This window comes from Hibiscus syriacus, unplaced genomic scaffold (assembly GCF_006381635.1).
Source record: "Hibiscus syriacus cultivar Baekdansim isolate YM2019G1 unplaced genomic scaffold, ASM638163v2 tig00019423_pilon, whole genome shotgun sequence".
NCBI classification, from domain to species: Eukaryota; Viridiplantae; Streptophyta; class Magnoliopsida; order Malvales; family Malvaceae; genus Hibiscus; species Hibiscus syriacus.
This window is the reverse complement of record NW_024062470.1, coordinates 49730-70309: the sequence shown is the minus strand read 5'-3', so window position 1 is coordinate 70309 and position 20580 is coordinate 49730. Positions and strand designations below refer to the sequence as shown.

The 20580-nt window shown below is 34.1% G+C and overlaps 3 protein-coding genes and 3 long non-coding RNA genes across 6 annotated transcripts; 2 read left to right on the top strand and 4 right to left on the bottom strand.

Moving 5' to 3' along the window:
* Positions 1-2156: 2156 nt before the first annotated feature.
* Positions 2157-2597, bottom strand: LOC120209582 (mini zinc finger protein 1-like). Its single transcript, XM_039208552.1, has one exon. It carries the CDS (start codon positions 2458-2460, stop codon positions 2200-2202), a length of 261 nt encoding a protein of 86 aa, XP_039064483.1. The 5' UTR covers positions 2461-2597; the 3' UTR covers positions 2157-2199.
* A 4856-nt stretch (positions 2598-7453) lies between these two features.
* LOC120209625 (probable methyltransferase PMT2) lies at positions 7454-10682 on the top strand. The gene is made up of 7 exons (XM_039208573.1): positions 7454-7596; positions 8072-8737; positions 8850-9060; positions 9142-9427; positions 9529-9918; positions 10075-10152; positions 10372-10682. Exons 2-7 carry the CDS (start codon positions 8093-8095, stop codon positions 10622-10624), a joined length of 1863 nt encoding a protein of 620 aa, XP_039064504.1. The 5' UTR covers positions 7454-7596; positions 8072-8092; the 3' UTR covers positions 10625-10682.
* A 2809-nt stretch (positions 10683-13491) lies between these two features.
* Positions 13492-14242, bottom strand: LOC120209621. Its single transcript, XR_005524417.1, has 2 exons — positions 14067-14242; positions 13492-13550 (listed from the first exon to the last, which is right to left on the bottom strand). It is a non-coding gene; the product is annotated as an uncharacterized LOC120209621 (long non-coding RNA).
* Positions 14243-14296: 54 nt separating this feature from the next.
* On the bottom strand, positions 14297-14666 carry LOC120209622. The gene is made up of 3 exons (XR_005524418.1): positions 14627-14666; positions 14472-14534; positions 14297-14382 (listed from the first exon to the last, which is right to left on the bottom strand). It is a non-coding gene; the product is annotated as an uncharacterized LOC120209622 (long non-coding RNA).
* Positions 14667-15271: 605 nt separating this feature from the next.
* Positions 15272-17156, bottom strand: LOC120209620. The gene is made up of 3 exons (XM_039208572.1): positions 16892-17156; positions 16208-16628; positions 15272-16004 (listed from the first exon to the last, which is right to left on the bottom strand). The coding sequence occupies exons 1-2, from the start codon at positions 17072-17074 to the stop codon at positions 16320-16322; spliced, it is 492 nt and encodes a 163-aa protein (XP_039064503.1). The 5' UTR covers positions 17075-17156; the 3' UTR covers positions 15272-16004; positions 16208-16319.
* A 169-nt stretch (positions 17157-17325) lies between these two features.
* Positions 17326-17858, top strand: LOC120209624. The gene is made up of 2 exons (XR_005524421.1): positions 17326-17466; positions 17562-17858. It is a non-coding gene; the product is annotated as an uncharacterized LOC120209624 (long non-coding RNA).
* The last annotated feature ends 2722 nt before the right edge of the window (positions 17859-20580 follow it).

The following is a 20580-nucleotide window of genomic DNA, read 5'->3' as shown; positions in this document are numbered from 1 at the left end:
AACATCTTTTGTTCATTCCTTAATTTTATTTTCGGTTGAATAAGCATGCTCAAACTTGTTCATCGGGAAAAAAACATCAATTGTCGTTTAGACAAACATTTCACGTGGAGAATATGATGAGTTGATACGCAAAATGGGAGCTAGGCAAGCTCACATGCTTGGGACATGGTGCTTTACCCACAAAATTCCACTAGAGACTCACATTCAATAAGGGCAATGGGAAATGCTTTTTTATTGGGTTGTCCTTGCTGGATAGTCCTAGAATACTTGAACAATATATCATACATTAATTCTTCACTAATTCATTAATCCAAATGGAAAGGGTTTCACACAATCTAAAGTTCAAAGCTTTTGAGATTCTCAGACTCCCAATAATTATTTTTTTGAAAAAATTATATAAGAAAAGATTATCCTAAAACCAACATGCCACATGAACAGCCCATTTTATGCATTATAACACAATTTCTCTTTTACATTATATCTCTATAACTTGAATGCATATGTGATATGATTTTGTATTCAATATGAGTCTATTGAAAACTTTTAAAAAGTCTTCATATAATTATAAGATAGTACTTCATACCTATATTAATTCAAATTGAAAATACCTGGAAGAAAATGGATGGAGAGAAGTCATTCCACATGTTTAGATCATATTGGTTTTTATTTGTAATCTCCATTCTTATTTGTTTTATATTGATATTTTCTTTGATACAAGTCCCACTGATCCCCCAAAAAGGAGGCCACTTTATAGGCTCTTAATATTTTCTTTTAAGAACACTCGGAGATAATATGATTGGATGTCTGTGGGCCTTATGAGACATAAAATATTCCAAATGTTAAATGACTGTCACAAGGGTACACTATATATACTCAGTCACGGATCTATAAATATTTTTCAAGGTGACACACATATATTAACAAATAAATTTTTTTTAAATGGGATGTGTACAAATAAAATTCTACGGTGAGCGCCGTCATAAAATAAGTAATTAATCGAAAAAACTCATATTTCATAGTGGACACAAAAAATTTCAGGGTGAACACCATTAATAAAATAAGTAACTAATCAAATAAAATTCGGATTTTAGGTGGACATGTGTACACCCTCACCAAGCTGTGGCTCCGACACTGTATATACTTACCGAATAGAAAGGTTTCTTTCAAATAAAAATTTAAAATAAAACCACCAAAAGAGTTAAGTATTGGAATTCTATGTATAGACACTACACAAATGTAGAATCTTAACCTGTTTCGTTGTCAAAAGAAGATTGAAGAACAAAGTAGAAGAATCACTTGAAGTCCAACAAACAATGCTTCAAGAATCTATCTGTATATACATAGGAATCTAGCTGTTCTATAATAAATGTAAAATTTCTTTTCCAGCTAGACTTTGTCATTCACTTAATCACAGTAGATATGAATCTGGTTTCACAGCTTGGATGTAACTATCAATATTAACTTGCAAGTTAATTAGCTTATTTTTCTTTTTAAAAGATTAACAAATGTTTCTCGTCATAAGAGAAAAAAATGTATTGAAAACATCTCACTTGCAGTATATAGATTGCCAATTACAACTCATGCTTGAGAATCAAGAAAAGAATTAATATTATATATATGTGTGTCCAATTATTGTAATTATGAACTGGGGGCCATGATAAGCAAAACCAGCTTTTCCATTGTTTTCTACACATACTTAACACAAGATTTCAGATTACTGTATCAACATTGTACTGCATCCTTATAGGGTATATATAATATATATATATATATATGCCCATTTGATGCCCTTTTTGCTCCATGTGTATCTTTTATTATAGTAGAAAAATTAGACCCCTTCAAGTACAAAATTAATAGGGCAAAATAGTTTGAACCTTTTTATATTATCTTCTGCTACTTTCATCGTCAAAAAGATCCATTAAACACCTACTGTGTGAATTATAAAGAAAAATAAACTCAATCTCTAACTCTTGATGGAAGAACACAATTATATGTGTATATTGAGAGTTTGGTAGAGTTTACCTATTTAGTAATCAATATTTCAAGAGAATAGCACTTGAAGGTTTAGATTACTAGATGATAAGAATCCAGTACAACAATATTAATATAGAAACAACAATAATCCGCTAAATTCATATATTATGGTTTTTTATATAAAAAAAACAATTCTATTATAGTGTTGTTTGGATATTGATCTTATTAAGAATTTGGTGGAGTATACTCGCAGACTACCTCAGTTTGTACTTCCTTCTTGTGAAAGTTGCGGTGGCAACCACAAGCGGCGCATGTTAAAGCCCCAGTGGTCCCTTCAGTGCCACTCGCCATAAACTCCCGGCAACCGTCCACGGCGTACCCTCCAATATTCGTCGCATGGTTCTTCTGGCACTCCCCATACCTCACGTTCCGATTCACCGAAGACGAACTTCTTCCACTTTTCAAAACTACTTGACGTTTCTTCATCCCTTTGGAAACCCTAATTCCTCCTTGTGTTGGAGCTGTAGTTTCTTGGAAATGTTTTTCTCATCCAACGCCAGATGAAAAGGAGCTAAAAAGCCCGGTCTCTCCTGTTTATGAACCAAGGGGGAAAAAAGGAATAAAGAAAAGTAAACGAAAGCAAAAGCTAGCTAGCTTTTTATGCGGTTTGCTGACTAACCCTAACCCTAGCATGTATTTATAAGGAGTCACTGCCTTTGCTCTAACCCATAGAAAGTGCAATCCTCATTTGACCCTTTGTAACAGTAGGAAGGCTAATATACACTAATAATCTATAAAAACATCATCATGGTTCATATATATATATATATATCATCTTAACCGTTAATATTGAATACGATTTTTCTCATTTCCATCAAATATGTTTTGTTTTAGAAATTTCAAACCATAGAAGTAAAACCCATATTTGTCCTTTAATGATAAAGAATTAGACAAAATTAATGGGATAGGGAGGTTGAGTGGAGGAAACCCTTGTCCTTGCATAAAATTGGAAGTGTCCTTTGGAAATGATATTTCAACTGCCTTTGAAGTTAATGGGTTTGTAATGTTTTACCAAAAAGATGGATGAATTATTAGACAAAAATGGAGGAATTAATTAAGACGGGTCACTTGCTTTTAATTAAGGGTTAACTACACATATCATCATTTATATTTGTGTTTTTGTTCACTTTTGGTCATTGATTTAAAAATACATAAGATATGGTCACCTTCGTTTTTATTTAGTTAAAATGTGGTTACTACGAGTTAACTGTCGTTAAATATTTTAGTATAATCACACATTTAGTCCCTATTATTTACATATTTTCTCTATATAGTCATACTTTTAATAAATTAAAATAAATTTAATCATCCAATCGAATGATGCCACAGTCATTGGTACCACATGTTGTGTCATATGTCACAATTTGGTTGGAATACTAACTTTATTTTAATTTAACAAAGCAAAGTAAATTGGTAGAAAATAAATATATCAAATTAAAATAAAGTTAGTCTTCGGACCGAATGGTGACACATGGTACTAGAGACACGTAGCATCATTCAATTGAAGGATTAATTTATTTTAATAAATTAAAAAAATGATCAAATTGAGAGAATATGTAAATAATAGGGACCAAATGTCACAGTCATTGGTATAATGTGTTGTGTCATATGTCACCATTTGGTTGAAATACTAACTTTATTTAAATTTAACAAAGCAAAGTAAATTGGTAAAAAATAAATATATCAAATTAAAATAAAGTTAGTCCTCCAATCGAATGATATCACATATTAATCTATTAACTGTTAACAACAATTAATATGTGGTGATCACATGATCACATCTTAAATAAATAAAAATAAAAGTAATCATATTTTAATTTAATAAAAATGAAAGTAACAATAACTTATGTATTTTGAAATCAGTGATAAAAAATAAATAATATACAAATATATATATCATGTGTAGTTAACTCTTTAATTAATTTAGTGTGGGTCAGAGATGATGGGGAAAAGCTAGGTTTGATATGGCCCTCGGAACTGTGGCAACAACTCTTGTCTACTTACCTAAGATTCTAATTTTCTAATAATAGTTAGGACCACCGCCCCCAAGCCCACCATGTATCAATCAACTACTCCAAACTCTACCGCCTGCCATTTGCGTCATATCAATTAGGACAATCAATTGCATGATTTTTCATTTCTATATTTCTTGAGTTAAAGTTATAAGTTTCTCAAGAACATTTTAATTTCCAATTTAGTAAATAGATAAATGACTTATAACATTTCTAAATAAAGGTCTGACCTGATTTAAGTATCAGAATGTTCCAAGACCAAATATCGAGATTTATTGGCCCAAATGGAGAAAAAAAAAGATAATTGGAATCACCAGTCTAGTACCAAGCTTGGGGAATGGATCTGTTCGAGGAATTGCAATAAATTAAAGTAGAAAGAGAAAAAACTTTAAGAGAGTTGAGCTCTCATTTTCAAACAAAAAAAGGTGTAATTTACCATTATATACTGTCGTGGATTTTGTGTGGGCTGAATTGTGCATGAGAAAAACAAGCAGCGGCAAAATTTATTAAATGATTCATCAATAACGAATGTATACCAAAGCAGCCATTAAAACCCGGACTTCGTGAATATTAGTACTTAGGTTTAACGCATTGTCGTTACTCCTTGTGTGTTAGGGAGAGTGTGCCAATGCGTCACCATATTTAAGTTAAATGGAGAGTAGATGGGGCAACTTCGACCCTTTGTATTTTGATGCATGAGTTTGTAGGAGTTCTGTCACGTCACTGCCTAGTAGACACCCGTGCTTTAGGTTAGGATATAGGCTGGCTGGCTGCCCAATCTTGCTTCTCACCCATTTGGTTCTTGTACTTGCTCTTAATTTGGTTGTATTTCTTTTTTCATATATATAAAAAAATAGAAAAAAGTAATTTTATTAAGAAATAATTTTTTTAAAATTATAGTGAGAATGTATAACTAAATTCGTAAACCGAACACATAATTATGATATTCTTTTATAACTTTTAATATAAGAAATTAACCACTTATATGATCATAATTATCATATAAGGAAAAGGTACAAATTTTATCCAAAAAATTAAACAATAGGTAAATACGAACAAATATGATTACTACAAAAAACGAATCAAAACAAAAGATTAAGCATCTTGAGAAAATTATCTACGAATATAAGTTGTGTATCTAAATCCAATTCGAGAATTCAAAACAAGAAATATCAATGGGTAACAAATGAACATCCTATTAACTAGTTGCAATGACATCAAATCCAACCTTTAAAAAAATGACAAAGACGATCGAAAAGAACTGAAAAACATGCCAAAGGTAAAGATTGAGAGAAAATTATGTCACAAAAACATAAAATCATGTCATAAAAGAAGTATTATTAGAAACAAAAAAAGTAAAAATTCAAGATAAGAAAAAAATATTGACGACGACAATTAACATCAAGATTGATGTCACCATCTACCAATCAAAAATGGAAAAGAAAGGAGTAAGCGAAAATTTAGAGAGAGAAAAAACTTTAACCCTAGAAGCAAGTAGGGATGGGCACTAAACCTGAACCCGACGGTTCCGACTCGACTCGATCCGATCGGGTCAGATTTTTTTTTTAAAATCGGGTTCAGGTCGGGTCGGGTTCGGATTTATGGTGAAAAATATCCGACTCAACTCCACCCGAAAAAATATATAATTTTACTTTATATATTTAGGAATAATTACAATAATACATCTATATAAATTTTTTTGGGTAATCTACATGAGAGACCATCAAACTATGGTCATTAATCAATCTTTCCACCGAATTATTTTTTGTCTCAATTCGACCACCAAACTTTTTAATTGATTCAATCAGACCACCACACCGTTAATTTTAACAGACTTGGTGACGTGTCCGTTAATAAAATTGACATAATTATATATTTGGTCCTTAATATTTACATATTCTATCAATTTAGTCACTATTTTAATTCAATTAAATAAATTTAACTATCCAATTAGAACATGACATGTGTCAATACATGATTGAAAGGTTTTATTTATGAATTTTAAATTATTTAATTAACTGATTTTTTAACCAATCAGGCGGTGATACGTGTCACCACCAATTGAAATGGAAAATAGAAGAACACAAATTTGCGCCCAGGGAGAACCGAACCTGCATTAAGGGAGAGAGTAACTAGGCGCTCAAACTGTTGGGCCAAAGCTCCCAAATAGTTCTAACTTACAAAAATTTGTATTTGACTGGTAAAAGTTTATTAATGATAAAAAAATTAAACAAATTATTTGTTTAAATAAATTATTTTTTATTTAACCGTTAATCGAACTAAAATTTATTTGAAAATTATTAGTCGAACCCTAAACCCTAAAAACAAGCCCGTAACCAAAAAACACGCCCACCACCCCAAGTCTCTTCCAGCTTGCGCAGGGTGAGCCAGGCAGCCCAAGCCCCACAAGGACAGCCACAATGCGGATTGAGCCTGCGGCCTAGCTATGGCCGTATTCAAATTTTTGCTTATAACCCATTGTCATTTTACATTTCCCCCCGGATGTGCGATTTGTTATTTCTACCCAGAGACTTCTTCTTTATAGCTTTCTCAGCCTTGGAATCTTTGGATTTCAATTGATTAATTTTTTTTCAGAGGCATTTAATCATTCTCCACCATCCTCTAAAACCTCATAATAAATTTGATCCTTCTTTGAAGTTGATTCTGTTCATTTGTTTGTGCCAACATCAGTAAGTAAAACCTCATTCTTTTTTAAAACTCATCTCTAATGCTTTTTTGCTTTTCAAATTTTCAACCGTGCGAAACCTGAAGACTTCGTACATCGAAGCATACCATGAATTTGATACATTGATGTATATTACTAATTAACTTGTTTTTATTAAAAAATATTAAATATTCTATTGTCATATTCATGGTTAATTTTTTTATTAAAATTTAATTTTTAATTTTAATAGAAATATAATTAAGTTATGGTTTTCATTAAACTTTAGGGTAAACTATATGTTTAGTACTTAAATTATTACTTTATTTCATTTTGGTAACTAAACTTTATTGTCATAACAAACATTTAGTTTAAGTTTCATTTTGATATTCTATAAAAAAAACTTAAAAGTGATGTTGACGTTTAACTATAAAATAATACTTCATCATCATTGAAAATAAAAAATATCATGACAGCAGCTCTGTTAATTTTTTAACATCGTGTATTAAATTTAAACTTAAACTAAAATTTAGATATGATTTAAAAAATAATTTCTAATTTTTTGATGAAATGATTATATTCCCAAACTCCTTCCACTTGCTGACATATTAAACCTATTAATTTCCGATTTTCAAACCGAAATAAGTGGCCTATCTGATTGGAAATAGAACAGAATTTGTTCATAGTTTCCTCCTAAAAACAGAGAGCGACATTATCAACCAACTTACCCACAAAAACTCAAACTACAAACAAAATATTTTTTTTAAAACCACCCTTCCTTGTTTCCCTTCTTTGGAGTCTCCTCCATACTGCATCAAATTCAAAATCCAAAACAGAAAACCCAATAATCATGATTTAATCACAACTGCATCCTTACATTGTCGACCTGTAAGAACTTTGGATTTTTCTTCTTGTTTTTTTTTTCTTTTACATATTGGCAAAGAAAAGTGGATTCGTTTCTTATAAATGCATTGTTGGACAATAATGATTGTGAACTTTGATTCATTGAGAAAGCTTCAACCTTTGAATCTCAGTAAAGTTTTGCATTTTCATTGTATTTGTCTAAACCTTTTAAATGCTTTGATTTTTTTTTTTTTGAAATAATACTATATGTAATATCTCTATGATCACTTTTGCTTGTGGACTAATGACCGGTTTTAAACAAATTTAAGCTTTTTGAGTATGTGTTCTTGTTTGATTCATTACTTTGTTCTTTGATTTTGATCAAGCTGGTTGTCTTTGTTTGTTCATTCCCTTTTTATCTTTAACAATACGAGCCTAATTGTATTCTTTTCATATTTAGATATAGTTTATGCAGGAATTAATTGAAGGTTTTTGTTTTTCTTTCTGTTTTACATCGTAGGTAACAGTTTGGAGGTGAATTATGGCAATTAAAGGGAACACAGGGGAGCTGAAAAAGAGGAGCTCGGTGTCTATTTTTCTAGCGATTGGCTTATGTTGTTTCTTCTACATACTGGGTGCGTGGCAGCGTAGCGGTTTCGGCAAGGGTGACAAAATAGCCTCAGCTATCACCAAACAAACCGATTGTGGTGTCCTTCTAAACCTTAACTATGAGACTCATCATGGTGATGATGTTGTGATGGCTGATGGTTCAGAAAGAAAAACCAAGGAGTTCCCAACATGTGAAGAGAAGTACATCGATTACACACCCTGTCATGATCAAATGAGGGCGATGGCATTCCCTCGGGACAATATGATGTACAGGGAACGACATTGCCCAACGGAAGAAGAGAATCTGCAGTGTCTTATTCCGGCACCCAAAGGTTATGCAACTCCATTTCCATGGCCAAAGAGTAGGGATTATGTTCCCTTTGCGAACGCCCCTTATAAGAGCTTGACAGTTGAGAAAGCTGTACAGAACTGGATTCAGTATGAGGGGAATGTGTTTAGGTTCCCTGGTGGAGGCACTCAGTTTCCACAGGGGGCCGATACGTATATCAATCAGCTTGCATCTGTGATTCCGATGGACAATGGCATGGTCAGAACGGCACTAGATACCGGTTGTGGGGTAAGTTAATTCGAGTAATAGGCACTGTTGTAATGGCATTGGCTAACTGTAGTTTCAAGGGATTCTATGTTATTTGGTACCTGTTGATTTATTTTCCTTGTACGGTGTTTAGGTTGCTAGCCTCGGCGCGTATCTATTAAAAAGGAATGTTATAACAATGTCATTTGCTCCAAGAGATTCTCATGAAGCACAAATTCAATTTGCTCTGGAAAGAGGTGTGCCGGCTTTTATCGGAGTGCTCGGAACAATAAAGATGCCATTTCCTTCAAGAGCGTTTGACATGGCTCACTGTTCTCGTTGTTTGATTCCGTGGGGTGCAAATGGTGAGGATGAAAACTATAAAGAGATATTGACTGATGATAAATACTATTTATATAACATTGTTAATGGACATGTTTCTGCAGATGGAATGTACATGATGGAAGTCGATCGAGTTCTTAGACCTGGTGGTTATTGGGTTCTTTCTGGTCCTCCCATCAACTGGAGAATGCATTACCAAGCATGGAAGCTCCATAAGGAAGAACTTGAAGAGGAACTAAGGAAAATCGAAGAGATTGCAAAACTCCTTTGCTGGGAAAAGGAGCATGAGATAGGCGACATTGCTGTTTGGAGGAAAAGAAAAAATTACGATTCATGCCGCCAGCAAGATAAACCGACTCTGTGTGAATCAAGCTATGCAGATGATGTTTGGTATAGTATTCATTCCATTTATTCGATTCACCTTCAAACGGATTTTTCAATGCATTGCATGTTTTTGAAGAATCCTTGTATTGTTCTCCCGGAACATATAGGTACAAGAAAATGGAAGCATGCGCAACTCCTTATCCTGAGCAAACCGAGAAAGATGGAGTTGCTGGTGGGGAATGGAAGCCATATCCGGATAGGCTTAATGCCATCCCTTTCAGAATATCTTCTGGATCTGTTGCTGGAGTATCTGTTGATATGTATCAAAAGGATATTCGAATATGGGAGAAGCATGTGAAAGCATATAAGAGTATCAACAATCTCATCGACTCAGGAAGGTTTCGCAACATCATGGACATGAATGCTGGTCTAGGAAGTTTTGCTGCTGCTCTTGAATCCCCCAAATTGTGGGTCATGAATGTTATGCCTACAATAGCTGAGAAATACACACTGGGGATTATTTATGAACGTGGCTTGATCGGCATTTATCACGACTGGTAACTTTGTGCCATTGCTCTCATGTGTGTATTTTATTTTTCCTCATTTTTCCAGTATTTTGTAATGGCTCCCATCCTTCCTGATATGTGCCTTTATGGAAGATTTCAGGATCGAAAAAGGAGTTTAATCATTAGTTTACACTCTCCTTATGCCAGGTGTGAAGCTTTCTCTACGTATCCTAGGACATACGACCTCATTCATGCGAACGGTATCTTCAGTCTGTATTTGAATAAGTAAGTCTTTGCTCTATATTAGACTTCAATGTGTTTATACTTTACAGTGTCGATTAAAGAACTAAACAGATTGAACTGTAAATCAAGTTAATGTTAAAATGACTTACCTTGGAAGCAAAGTTTGTCAGCAGATGGAATTCGTCTTTGCATATTGTGTCCCATGTTTGATGACAGCAGAAACAACTATAGGACCTTATTCACCTCTGATTTATTTTGCAGATGTAAAGCTGAAGACATTCTTCTGGAGATGGATCGAATTTTACGGCCTGAAGGGTCTGTCATAATTCGTGATCAAGTTAACGTGTTAATCAAGGTAAAGAAAATTGTGGGAGGAATGAGATGGAAGACGAGAATGGTGGATCATGAAGATGGTCCTCTTGTATCTGAAAAGGTACTATTTGCAGTCAAAAAATACTGGGTTGTCGGAGATAATAACGCAACAAATAACAAGAAAAATGTTGTTCGAAATTAATCTTATCTCGAAATGTATCTATTTTTCATCAACACAAGAAACTGATGAACATCACCTATGTGCACATCAGCCATTCTATCATCGGTTAGTCTTTGTTCTTCCCAAAACCGGCGTAAACGAAATCTAGATCAGTTAATAGTTTCTCAAATTATGTTCTCCATAATTTTGATACAGAAACTCCATGTAAGATCAAAGCTGCACCTGGTGCAAATAGCCCACATTTGACTGTATCCCAAGATAATTTGTATGCTTGATGCTACTATTAGTGCACCTTGGACAGCTCTCATAGTATATAGTAATCTCTGCATAGACGTAAAATATTGAACTTTACGAACAAAGTAAAAGATTTGTGGGAAATGATCATAGAATTGTACTAACCATATGGTTATCCTCAATACTCAGCAAAGAATGAAGGTATAAGAACCGCCTACAACGGTAGGTAGTCGAGTTCCGAACAGTGTTTGTAAAAGTGTATTAATCCCTTCAACAAATAGCAGTGTCTGAACCACTCTTACTTTATCATCCTAAACCATCACAATGCCGAAATGAAAAAATTTCAGTAACAAATAATAAAAGAGAGTAATAAGAGAGGGTTACAAAAACAGAACAAACAAAAAACAACTGCTGGAAAAGTTTAGGGGGGAAAAAGAAGAAAAATGCTCACCCCAAGAAGGATTTGAGTCAATGCAGTACTCTAGGCCTTGAAGTTGGTCCATTGGTGGGTTGCTTATTTCTTCAGGTTTTGGTTCTTCCATAGCTTAAAAATTCGTACTTTTTGGCCTTTTTGCCTCTGAAACTCTAGTAGGGTGTTCAACAAATGATCAAAAAACCAAATTTTAAGCTCAAACCAGACTAAAAACAGCTGAAAATTTCACTCAAAACCAGAACTTTAGGTTAAATGTTCAAATGAGCATTCACAAAATGAATAAAAGAATCGATCTTTAAGCTCAAACCAGAGTAAAAACAGCAGAAAATCCACTCAAGATCAAAACTTTAGATTGAATGTCAACAAAAAAAGAAGGGAAAAATAGGAACTTTGCTGCCCACCAAAGGCTTTTCCACTCCCTACTTTACTTACTGCAGAGAGAGTTTGAGTTTTATTTTTTAACCCCATTTTTTTCACAGCTTTTGATTATATATATATATAGAAAAAGTTTCTGTTAACTTTATCCTGTATTCCGAAATTATCCCTAAAGCAACATGCCAAAAGCACCCAAATGTTACCGTTGGTCTCATGACATTTTTAAATTTTTGTAACTCATCTTTTCACTATATTTATTATTCACAACCAAAAGCAGTGTATGAGTGTGCACCGATGAGCTTTATTGTGGAACAAGCTGGTGAGAAAGGATCTTATGGACATCAAAGAATCCTTGATATCCACCCTGTTGAGGTGAAAAAAACCTTAAACCACCTACAAGTTTTGCGATTTCCATTTCGCTGGCAATATTAGTAACTAGTTTTCAGCTTTTGTGTTTTAACATATACATCAACGTGTATCACTTTATATCGGAAGCCAAGAAGAGGAAGAGAAACTAGAGAAGTATTTGGCTTGAATATGATGCAAAAGCAAAGAGAGTATTGTTTTTGTTTATGGATATAAAGAAATGCTTTAAGCTGCAAGAAAAGCTTGTCCTTGTCGTGTAAATTTTATGGAATTCTTTTGTGGTCCCTATCCATCTTGTTGGAATTCATCAGTGTCAATTTGAAAGAACAAACTGCAAGCTGTTCTGAAATCATTACAAGACAGAAAAGCTATACAAAATCCTTTCTTGTATCTCCATAGTAACACATTCGACCAACAAAATCGTCTCGAGTGCAGCTATTTGACAGAATTCTCAATTGCATTGTAGTTATAACTTTTAAAAGAAAATAATACAAAAGAAATGAAAGCGAGAGCAAGACAATAATAGTTTAGGCTCGGAACATCCGGGAAAGTATCTCCATTGTATATGGCCATTTCTGATATTGCATCCCAATTCATAACAGGTTATTTGGCAACTGCATCTTTTTGCAACCAAATTCTTGAAAGAATAATGAATACATTGATTCCACCTTGACATGTATATTTGTGTCTGTATAATTAACATGAGTTGCCTCATTATTATACTTCATCTCTGCTCTAGTAGAGTCCTCTAACAACACTGAAAATGGTACTACTGTATAATTGAGCTGACAGTGCATCGTGAAAGAAATAGGATATGTTACATTTCTGTTCATGCTCTGAACAATAGCAACCAGCTCTGTTACATTTGTTTGATGCAACTCGGATATGTTCGAAACTATCTCTAAAAAATTGACAGACATTTCAATGGGAAGAGCTGACGAATCTATTTTCTTTACAACAAGTACCTATGGCAGTATGAACGCAAGGCACATAAATGGCAATATTGGGAAAAAAATGCGGAGATCAATGACATTGGATCCGTATGCAGCATTAATGGTGATAACTGAAAAAACTCATGTACCACACTTAAAAATTTGTAGCTAGAAAACAGAGGCAAATACGAGATTAAATATGCTGATGAAAAGAGTATTTCTCAAGATAGGGCATGTAGTAAAACAAAAGTTGCTTTATAATATTAATGCACAGACTTGGCTACATTTATGCTGACATGGCTATAGATTTTGCAGAAGGAAGACTCACACCTTTCCATCATCAAATTGAGCTTGATAAACACATCCAGAAGATCCTTCACCGAGGAGATTTTCTGAAACTGCCTGTAGCCATCTGGAGGTCTGCTATTGAATATGATGTAACATTTTCAGGAGCTGGGACAGCTTTCTTAACAACAATGGGGTTTTTAGAAAAGTTTTCTTCATCAAATGATTTGTGACGGTCAACAGGTGGGGATCGAAGGTTTATCGAAGGAGATGTATCAAAGGTCTTGGTGTTAACTGAAGAGGAAGACTATGGATTTCATTTCTGCAATACAGAATGAGAAAGAACAAATAGTTTTATCAGGTGAACAAAACAAGTTTTCGCGGGGAAAAAGGTTTTAGATTATTGAAAAAGTAATTAAAATAGATATGAGAAAAGCAAACAAAATGCTGAAAATTCAAAAGCTTATCAAATCATGGAGTCAAGAAGGAATCTTCACTGAAGCATATTTTCTTCCAACCTACTGAATTGTTTACAATACAAGTTCTTTGCATTTCTACTACCTTAAGTATATATACACTCAATAAATTCGTGCTTCATGAGGAGTCCAAACTTACAACAAGGAAATAAGTTCTATTTGAAATTCCTAAATATTCTTAATATATTTAATAACTACGAGTGTAAGTTTATTGCTGTTGAAGCTGCAATGAAAGACAAGATCTCTTCATTATAAAATTAATGCAGCAGCATTACACGCAACTGAGCAAAAAGTAAAGATAGATTTATAGTCACATTCAACTGGCCACCATGCCGAGTTGCATATTTACTACGATGAGTTACCTTGTACTTCATTAGAAGGAAGAGGAGCAAACGATTGATTATCATGCTTTTCAATATCCGAGGATGGCCTCCTGGATCTTCTCTTCACCAGAAAAAATGCTACAATAGCCCCGACAATAAGGATGGATATTACTATTCCTGCTATGCCTCCACCTCCAATCCCCAACTTGCTACCCCACCACTTTAAACACTAGAAGCACCATCAGATTGTGAACTATCGACAACAGATTTGTGATTTCTGTTACTTCTAGTGGCAGGAGGGACACCAGGTGAAGGTGGAGGCGTAGGCCCCAAACTCCATGAATTACCATCCTTCCTGCAATGAATATTATTCAGATTTAAATTGCAAAGAACATTTATACAAAACTGACGTCACAGCACTTGATAATGAAGTCAAATGCTTACAGCAAATTGATGCTTTTCAATTGATCGGGAATCCAGCCAGTAAAACGGTTATTGGAGACATATCTGTGAGTCGGGGAAACGATTATCACAAAGGTCAATATTACAAGGTTATTTACAACATAAGGAAACAAAAGACTGAAATATGGGTTACCCACAGAGTGTCAAGGGGAAGATTGGCAAGGACATCAATAGTGCTACTACTAAGAATCTTAAAACTCTGAGGAAGATCACCAGTCAGAGAATTGAAAGAGAGATCCCTGAAGTAAGGAATAACGATAACTGTTAACTTAGTGTTTTGTATGAATGAGTATTTTGTTTTTTTTCCTTATTTTTTTAATATTTTAGATTTTAATGTTTTAATATTTGATTAAAATAATTCTTATTGGATGAAATCTGTTTGTTGATTAACGATCATCGCATGTTGCTCATGCGACATTTTTTTATGTATTTAATTAGTGACATGTTGAGTGTAACACCGTAAAGAATGATAACATGATATGTGTCACGTTACATAAAGTAAAGAATGATAAAGTAATGATATGTGTCAATCAAATTGATGACGTGAGATATATCACACCATTAATTAAATACACACTTTAACAACATTTATGACAGTTAGTTTATAAATAATTTTCATTAGTCTATAAATAATTTTCATTCAACCTATGTTATTTTAACCTATAATTAAAACGACGATATTTAAAATACTATAAAAAAAAGAGAACAAATGATATTTTTCAAACATTGGTACGAGGCGAAGGCATTTGTGGTACAGCCCATGAGGAGTCTGGCATCTGACCCAAGCGCTCATTATCATCTAACTCGTCATCAGCAGATCTCAAGATTGATGAACTGTGAGAATCTCCATTCTTGCCACTATCAGCCTGGAAGAATCCAGCAAAAATAACCCATACAGAACTCAAACATTGTATAGTTTAATTTACTAGCTGAGCTACAACATTAGTATAATATAACCTAATAAAGAACTCATTTTGCACACACACAAATATTATTCGAAACAATAACAAAATGGGAGGCGTCTGCTCTACATTAGACCCATATAAAACATGGTACAAAACAACTATAGGAGAACCTTAGATGACACATCTTCCATGTAACCATAGTTTCGATTGAAGTCAGTCGGCCCAAATAAATCATCCATTTGCCATGTCTGTATGCTTCCAGGTGTAGAACCCCTTGCGTATGTTACTTTTGTCAGCTCACTGTTCCCGTATCCAATATTTGATGATAGGACCTCATTGACATTATATCCACCAGTAAATGCCATAGGAGACCCCCCTTCTAGATATAGAATTAGTTTTAGTTTCTGAAGTATTTTCAGTAGAAGGTGATTTGACATCAGAAGACGATGCACCAGGGTCAGTTGTTTCAAAACCAACTTTACTTCAGTTAGCAGAAATCTTTGATGACCAGAGAGGCAGAGACATAAGGATTTGCTGTATGTATAGGAACATCACATTTTCAGCACATTAATGCTCCATCTTGCAAACAAAAGAAAAACCCAGACGTTTCCTGCCAAGAAAAACTGATATATCAGAATAGAATGATATATTCTGATATATCAGAATAGAATCTGAATCCTCACAATCCCTGTCCCAGTAGCAATCAACCAACCAACCAAAGAAACAAAATCAGGAAACAGAAGCATTGTAAACGGAAAGGGAAAAAATGAATAACAAAACTGGATGTGCTTTGGTTTTATTCCTTTCGCGTACCCTCTTTCACCCTATCTCATAATCACTCGGTGGAAATATAACGCCGTTTGGGCGAACATTTCCTTTAACAAAGTCTTCAGCGCCAGCCATGGTGGAAAAGTTCCGATGACGACTAGACAAAGAAACTCTTCCGATCGACGACCTCGAGGCGTCGCTGCAAAATAGAGAGGCCGAGTGAAGAAGGAGCGAGACTTGAAAATCGAGGTTTAGCAGTGAGCAGCAATGTTTCCGGGGGGGAAGAGAGAAACAATAGATAAAAACACAAACTGGAACAGCTGAGAAGCAATGGAAGTAAAGAACCAAAACTATGACCTTGACTTGTTTCAGAGAAGACACACATAGGAACAAAGTCTTTGAACATGTTCAAAGTGTAGCTTTTCAGTATTCTTTCGGTCTCCAATCCAACCATCTCCATAGTAAACTGTAAATATCAGTTCATAAACTCCTAATAAGCGAGACAATGACAGAATAATCACTACAATGTTTAACTCATAACAAGCATGTCATCAAATGTTTGCCTTGTTAGATTACACGGCGAATAAAAAAGAAACCTTTCACTACAATTTTTAACTCGAAAAAACTATAATACAGGATCAATTCATGGAAATTAAAGAAACCGACATACATCAAAACCCTAAACCATTTGCTAAATTGAAGTAATTGTTGTCAACTATTTAGTGTTACCTGAGGCTCGTTGGGTTTGAGAGGGTCGAGAGAGAAGACGACCTTGGCGACAGGCTGAGAATCAGAAGAAGAAGCTTGGTTCTCCCATGACTTGGCCACCACGATGGGGCACTTCATTAACCATACCGATTTATCAGCTTTTCCCATGTCTAGAAACCCGTCGTTACCTTGATCTTCGTCCATCTTCAAACTTGTTGTTTCCTTCAGCCTCAACTGTAAGGATATTTCTTATTCACGTTTTGTTCGTGGAGAAGGAAGATTTGGGGAAAACTTATAATTTCTTCACTCAGTTGACTTGGTACTTTCTCAGTGAATTGGATCACAATGACTGACACACTATGGCATAGCCTTGTTCTATTCTATATACCTTTTTTCACAGATAAGGAGAGCTCAATTGATATATGGAGCATGGGCTGTTTGTGGACTATAGCAGTTGTTATTCTTGTTAATATACATTTGGTGATGGACATTCAACGTTGGGTATTCATTACTCATGCTGCAGTGTGGGGATCAATAATTATCACTTGTGCTTGTATGGTGGTATTGGATTCTATACCTATCTTACCAAATTACTGGTTAGTTTCACCTCATAATATAATTTCCTGATCTTTAGTTCCAAAATTTTCGTGTGTTGATTTTATGTTTTTCTTATATTTGTTACATTTGGCAGGACAATCTACCATGTGGCAAAGTCACCCACCTATTGGCTCACCATTTTGCTTATAATAATTGTGGCTTTACTCCTCGCTTTCTTCGCAAAGTTATACATCAGAATTTTTGGCATTCAGATATTCAAATAGCCAGAGAAGCAAAGATTCTAAGAAAAGTGACTCCTAATTTGAGGGACAGATGAAGATTCCAGTTAACATGTACATTACACCCTGTTTTGAAATGGTTACTCAAGTCTATCCGTCATATGACTGTCCTGTGGCATGCAATTGTAATTTATGGTAAGCACATACTCCAATCTTCTTTTGTTACAAATTTCATACACGTGTTACTAATGAATTAGTCAGCATTAATAGTTATTTTTATGCTTCCTCTGGGAATGCATCCCTACAATTCACAACTTTAACAATGAAATGGACAAAATTTGATAATACCCTTACTCATATCATAAAGTCTTTCTAGGTTGTGAGTTTTACATTATGTTAAGATCTTGACGAATTTTACATAAAGAAGGTTCAAGGGAATATTTCGTAGCTAATTTCAATGTTTCAAATATATACTATAGCTAAATGTCAATACCATTTCAATCAAAATTTTAGGCAAGTGGTATTGTTGTACTCTTTCAATGTATTGCTGTGTGCATACATGTTATCCGAGTAGTGCTTTATATCAAGTAATTCCTGTGCTATCCGAACTTGTGAAAATTCATTTACTTTTAAAACTTGGATACTGGATGGAGATGATGAACTCGTATTAGTTTTATGTTGTAAATCGATTGTATATATTTGATATTATGACGATCTGAAATACAATAGTCAATAAACTTTGTTCTTCCTGCTAATTCAAAACACAGAGATACCTTACCATGAAGAAAGCTCAATGGTGTCTACAGCAAATATTTTGTAGAGCTATAAATCCATTTTCTTTAACATAATGCACTAAAAGTATGTAATGTCGATGACTATCAGATGCACCGTGAAATAAGACGAATAGGATTTGATTAGCATGTGTTCCAAGTCATTGCAGGACAGATCAAAATGTTGCCCTGAGCTGTTCACGATGAACCAAACGTAATTGCACAGAGTAAACATGGTTAACGATCAAATGATTAAAATCAAATAGATCTATAAGGTAAAAGATCAAAATCATTTTTTGATTGAAGATATAATGGACCACTTGTCAATAAGCCCATGATTTAAATAATTTTTTATTGAATAAACCAATGTGATCTCTCCCTAAACCTTTTTAATACAAAATAAATGAGTTGATTGGTCTAAGCCATGAGAGTGCGAAAACTTAGGCACTTTATTTTATTCACAAATCTCACCCTTAGTTTCCAAATTACCCTTACAAATTTTATAAAATAAACCTATAAGATCTAGTTATTTCAGTCATCCAAACAATTATGTTACTCAATTATATTAATTACATCTCATATTCAGATTACGACGAAAGGCCAATAGGAGTTTGATCGAGGGGGAACGTCGGTACTAATGACGGCAACGATCAAGGTCACGACTGACTGACCGACGAAAGGGGAAGAGGGGATGGGGAATGAAGGAGGGGATGGGGAATGAAGGGGGAAAGGGGAGGCACGAGATGTTGTTTGGGGTTTTTTAATAAAAAATATTTTAATTTTTAAAATAAATTCTCAAAATTAATAGAACGTGACATGTGTCACTTACCGGAGATTTTTAACAGCGGTTAAAGTATAGGCACCTAAAAATATAACGTTGAAAACATTACACACCTATTTTTGAAGAAAAATTTTAGGCAGTAAAACGTTTTTTTAGACATAATTTGAAATTAATCCTTTATAATTTGACTTTCAATCTAAAACAAGCCCCACATTTTTGCCCATTTATTTATAACTTAATCGATTATTAAAGACCTTAATCATGTTTTTAGGTAAAATAATTTTTAGGAGTACTATAATTAAATCATACAAGAATGAGTTTAAACTGTGAGCAACAACATTAACCTCCCTCCTAAAAAGGAGACACAAACTCGGGTGAGACTTCAATAATCTATAAGCTTGGATCAAATGAAGCGTAGTAATCGACAAATCAAACACCAAGTTAGTGACTGTATGCATAATGGACGCAACATTACCTTCAATCCATATTTATCTGTTAGGATAATACTTTCCAAGAAAGCTCTTACTTAAACTAATTTCGTCGACTGGAGACGGATGATCCCCAATCACCATACCGTTGTAGTCTCTAGCCACTACCCTAATACATGCTATCTTTGTTTCATTCACAAACACTATCCATTTTGTGGTCTTCTCTAACTAGTCAGCAAAGTACTCTTGGAGCTTTGTGCATAACAACTCTGAAATATGAGAGCAATATAACTGGATTATCATGGAGCTACATGTTACTCAGTATTCTCTTTATGAGATGTTTCTTGGAAAGTTTCCTATTCAAAATCTAAATGAGTCAAGAATAACTGCAACCGGGAGGGAAACAGGTTTCTGGCTGAGGTTAGTTTGCTCACTCAAATTCATTATGATTCGTTTTTGTTGATGTGTTGCTTCCTTTGGTACTTCCCATATTTTTTAGCATTTGTTTCAGTATTAAATAGTAAATTGTCTATGATAAAAGAGAAGCATAATTTTGAACATAATTTATTTTGATTTAGAATTCTCTAAAGACTTCATTTGCGTTGAGACATCATTCTGAAAAGTTTGAAGAGAAATATTAGCAAAGGTAACAATAATATATTGAAGAAAGTTTTCATTTTGAGTAGCTTGTTTCTGATATAAACCGTCTTTATCATTTTTGATTATGCAGCAGCCATAATAGTCGTATAAGTTTAAGCGTTGGACTTCTTCTCTATGGATTTTTTTTGGGAGATAGCTGGAAATAAAAAAGGGTAAACTACATAGGTGATCACTAAATGATTTTTGACCACCGATCTTTAAATTTGATAAAAAAAAGTCTACCTAACTTTTTAAATGATTCAATCAAGCCACTCTTCATTAATTTTTAACAGAGATGGTGACATGTCCATAAATA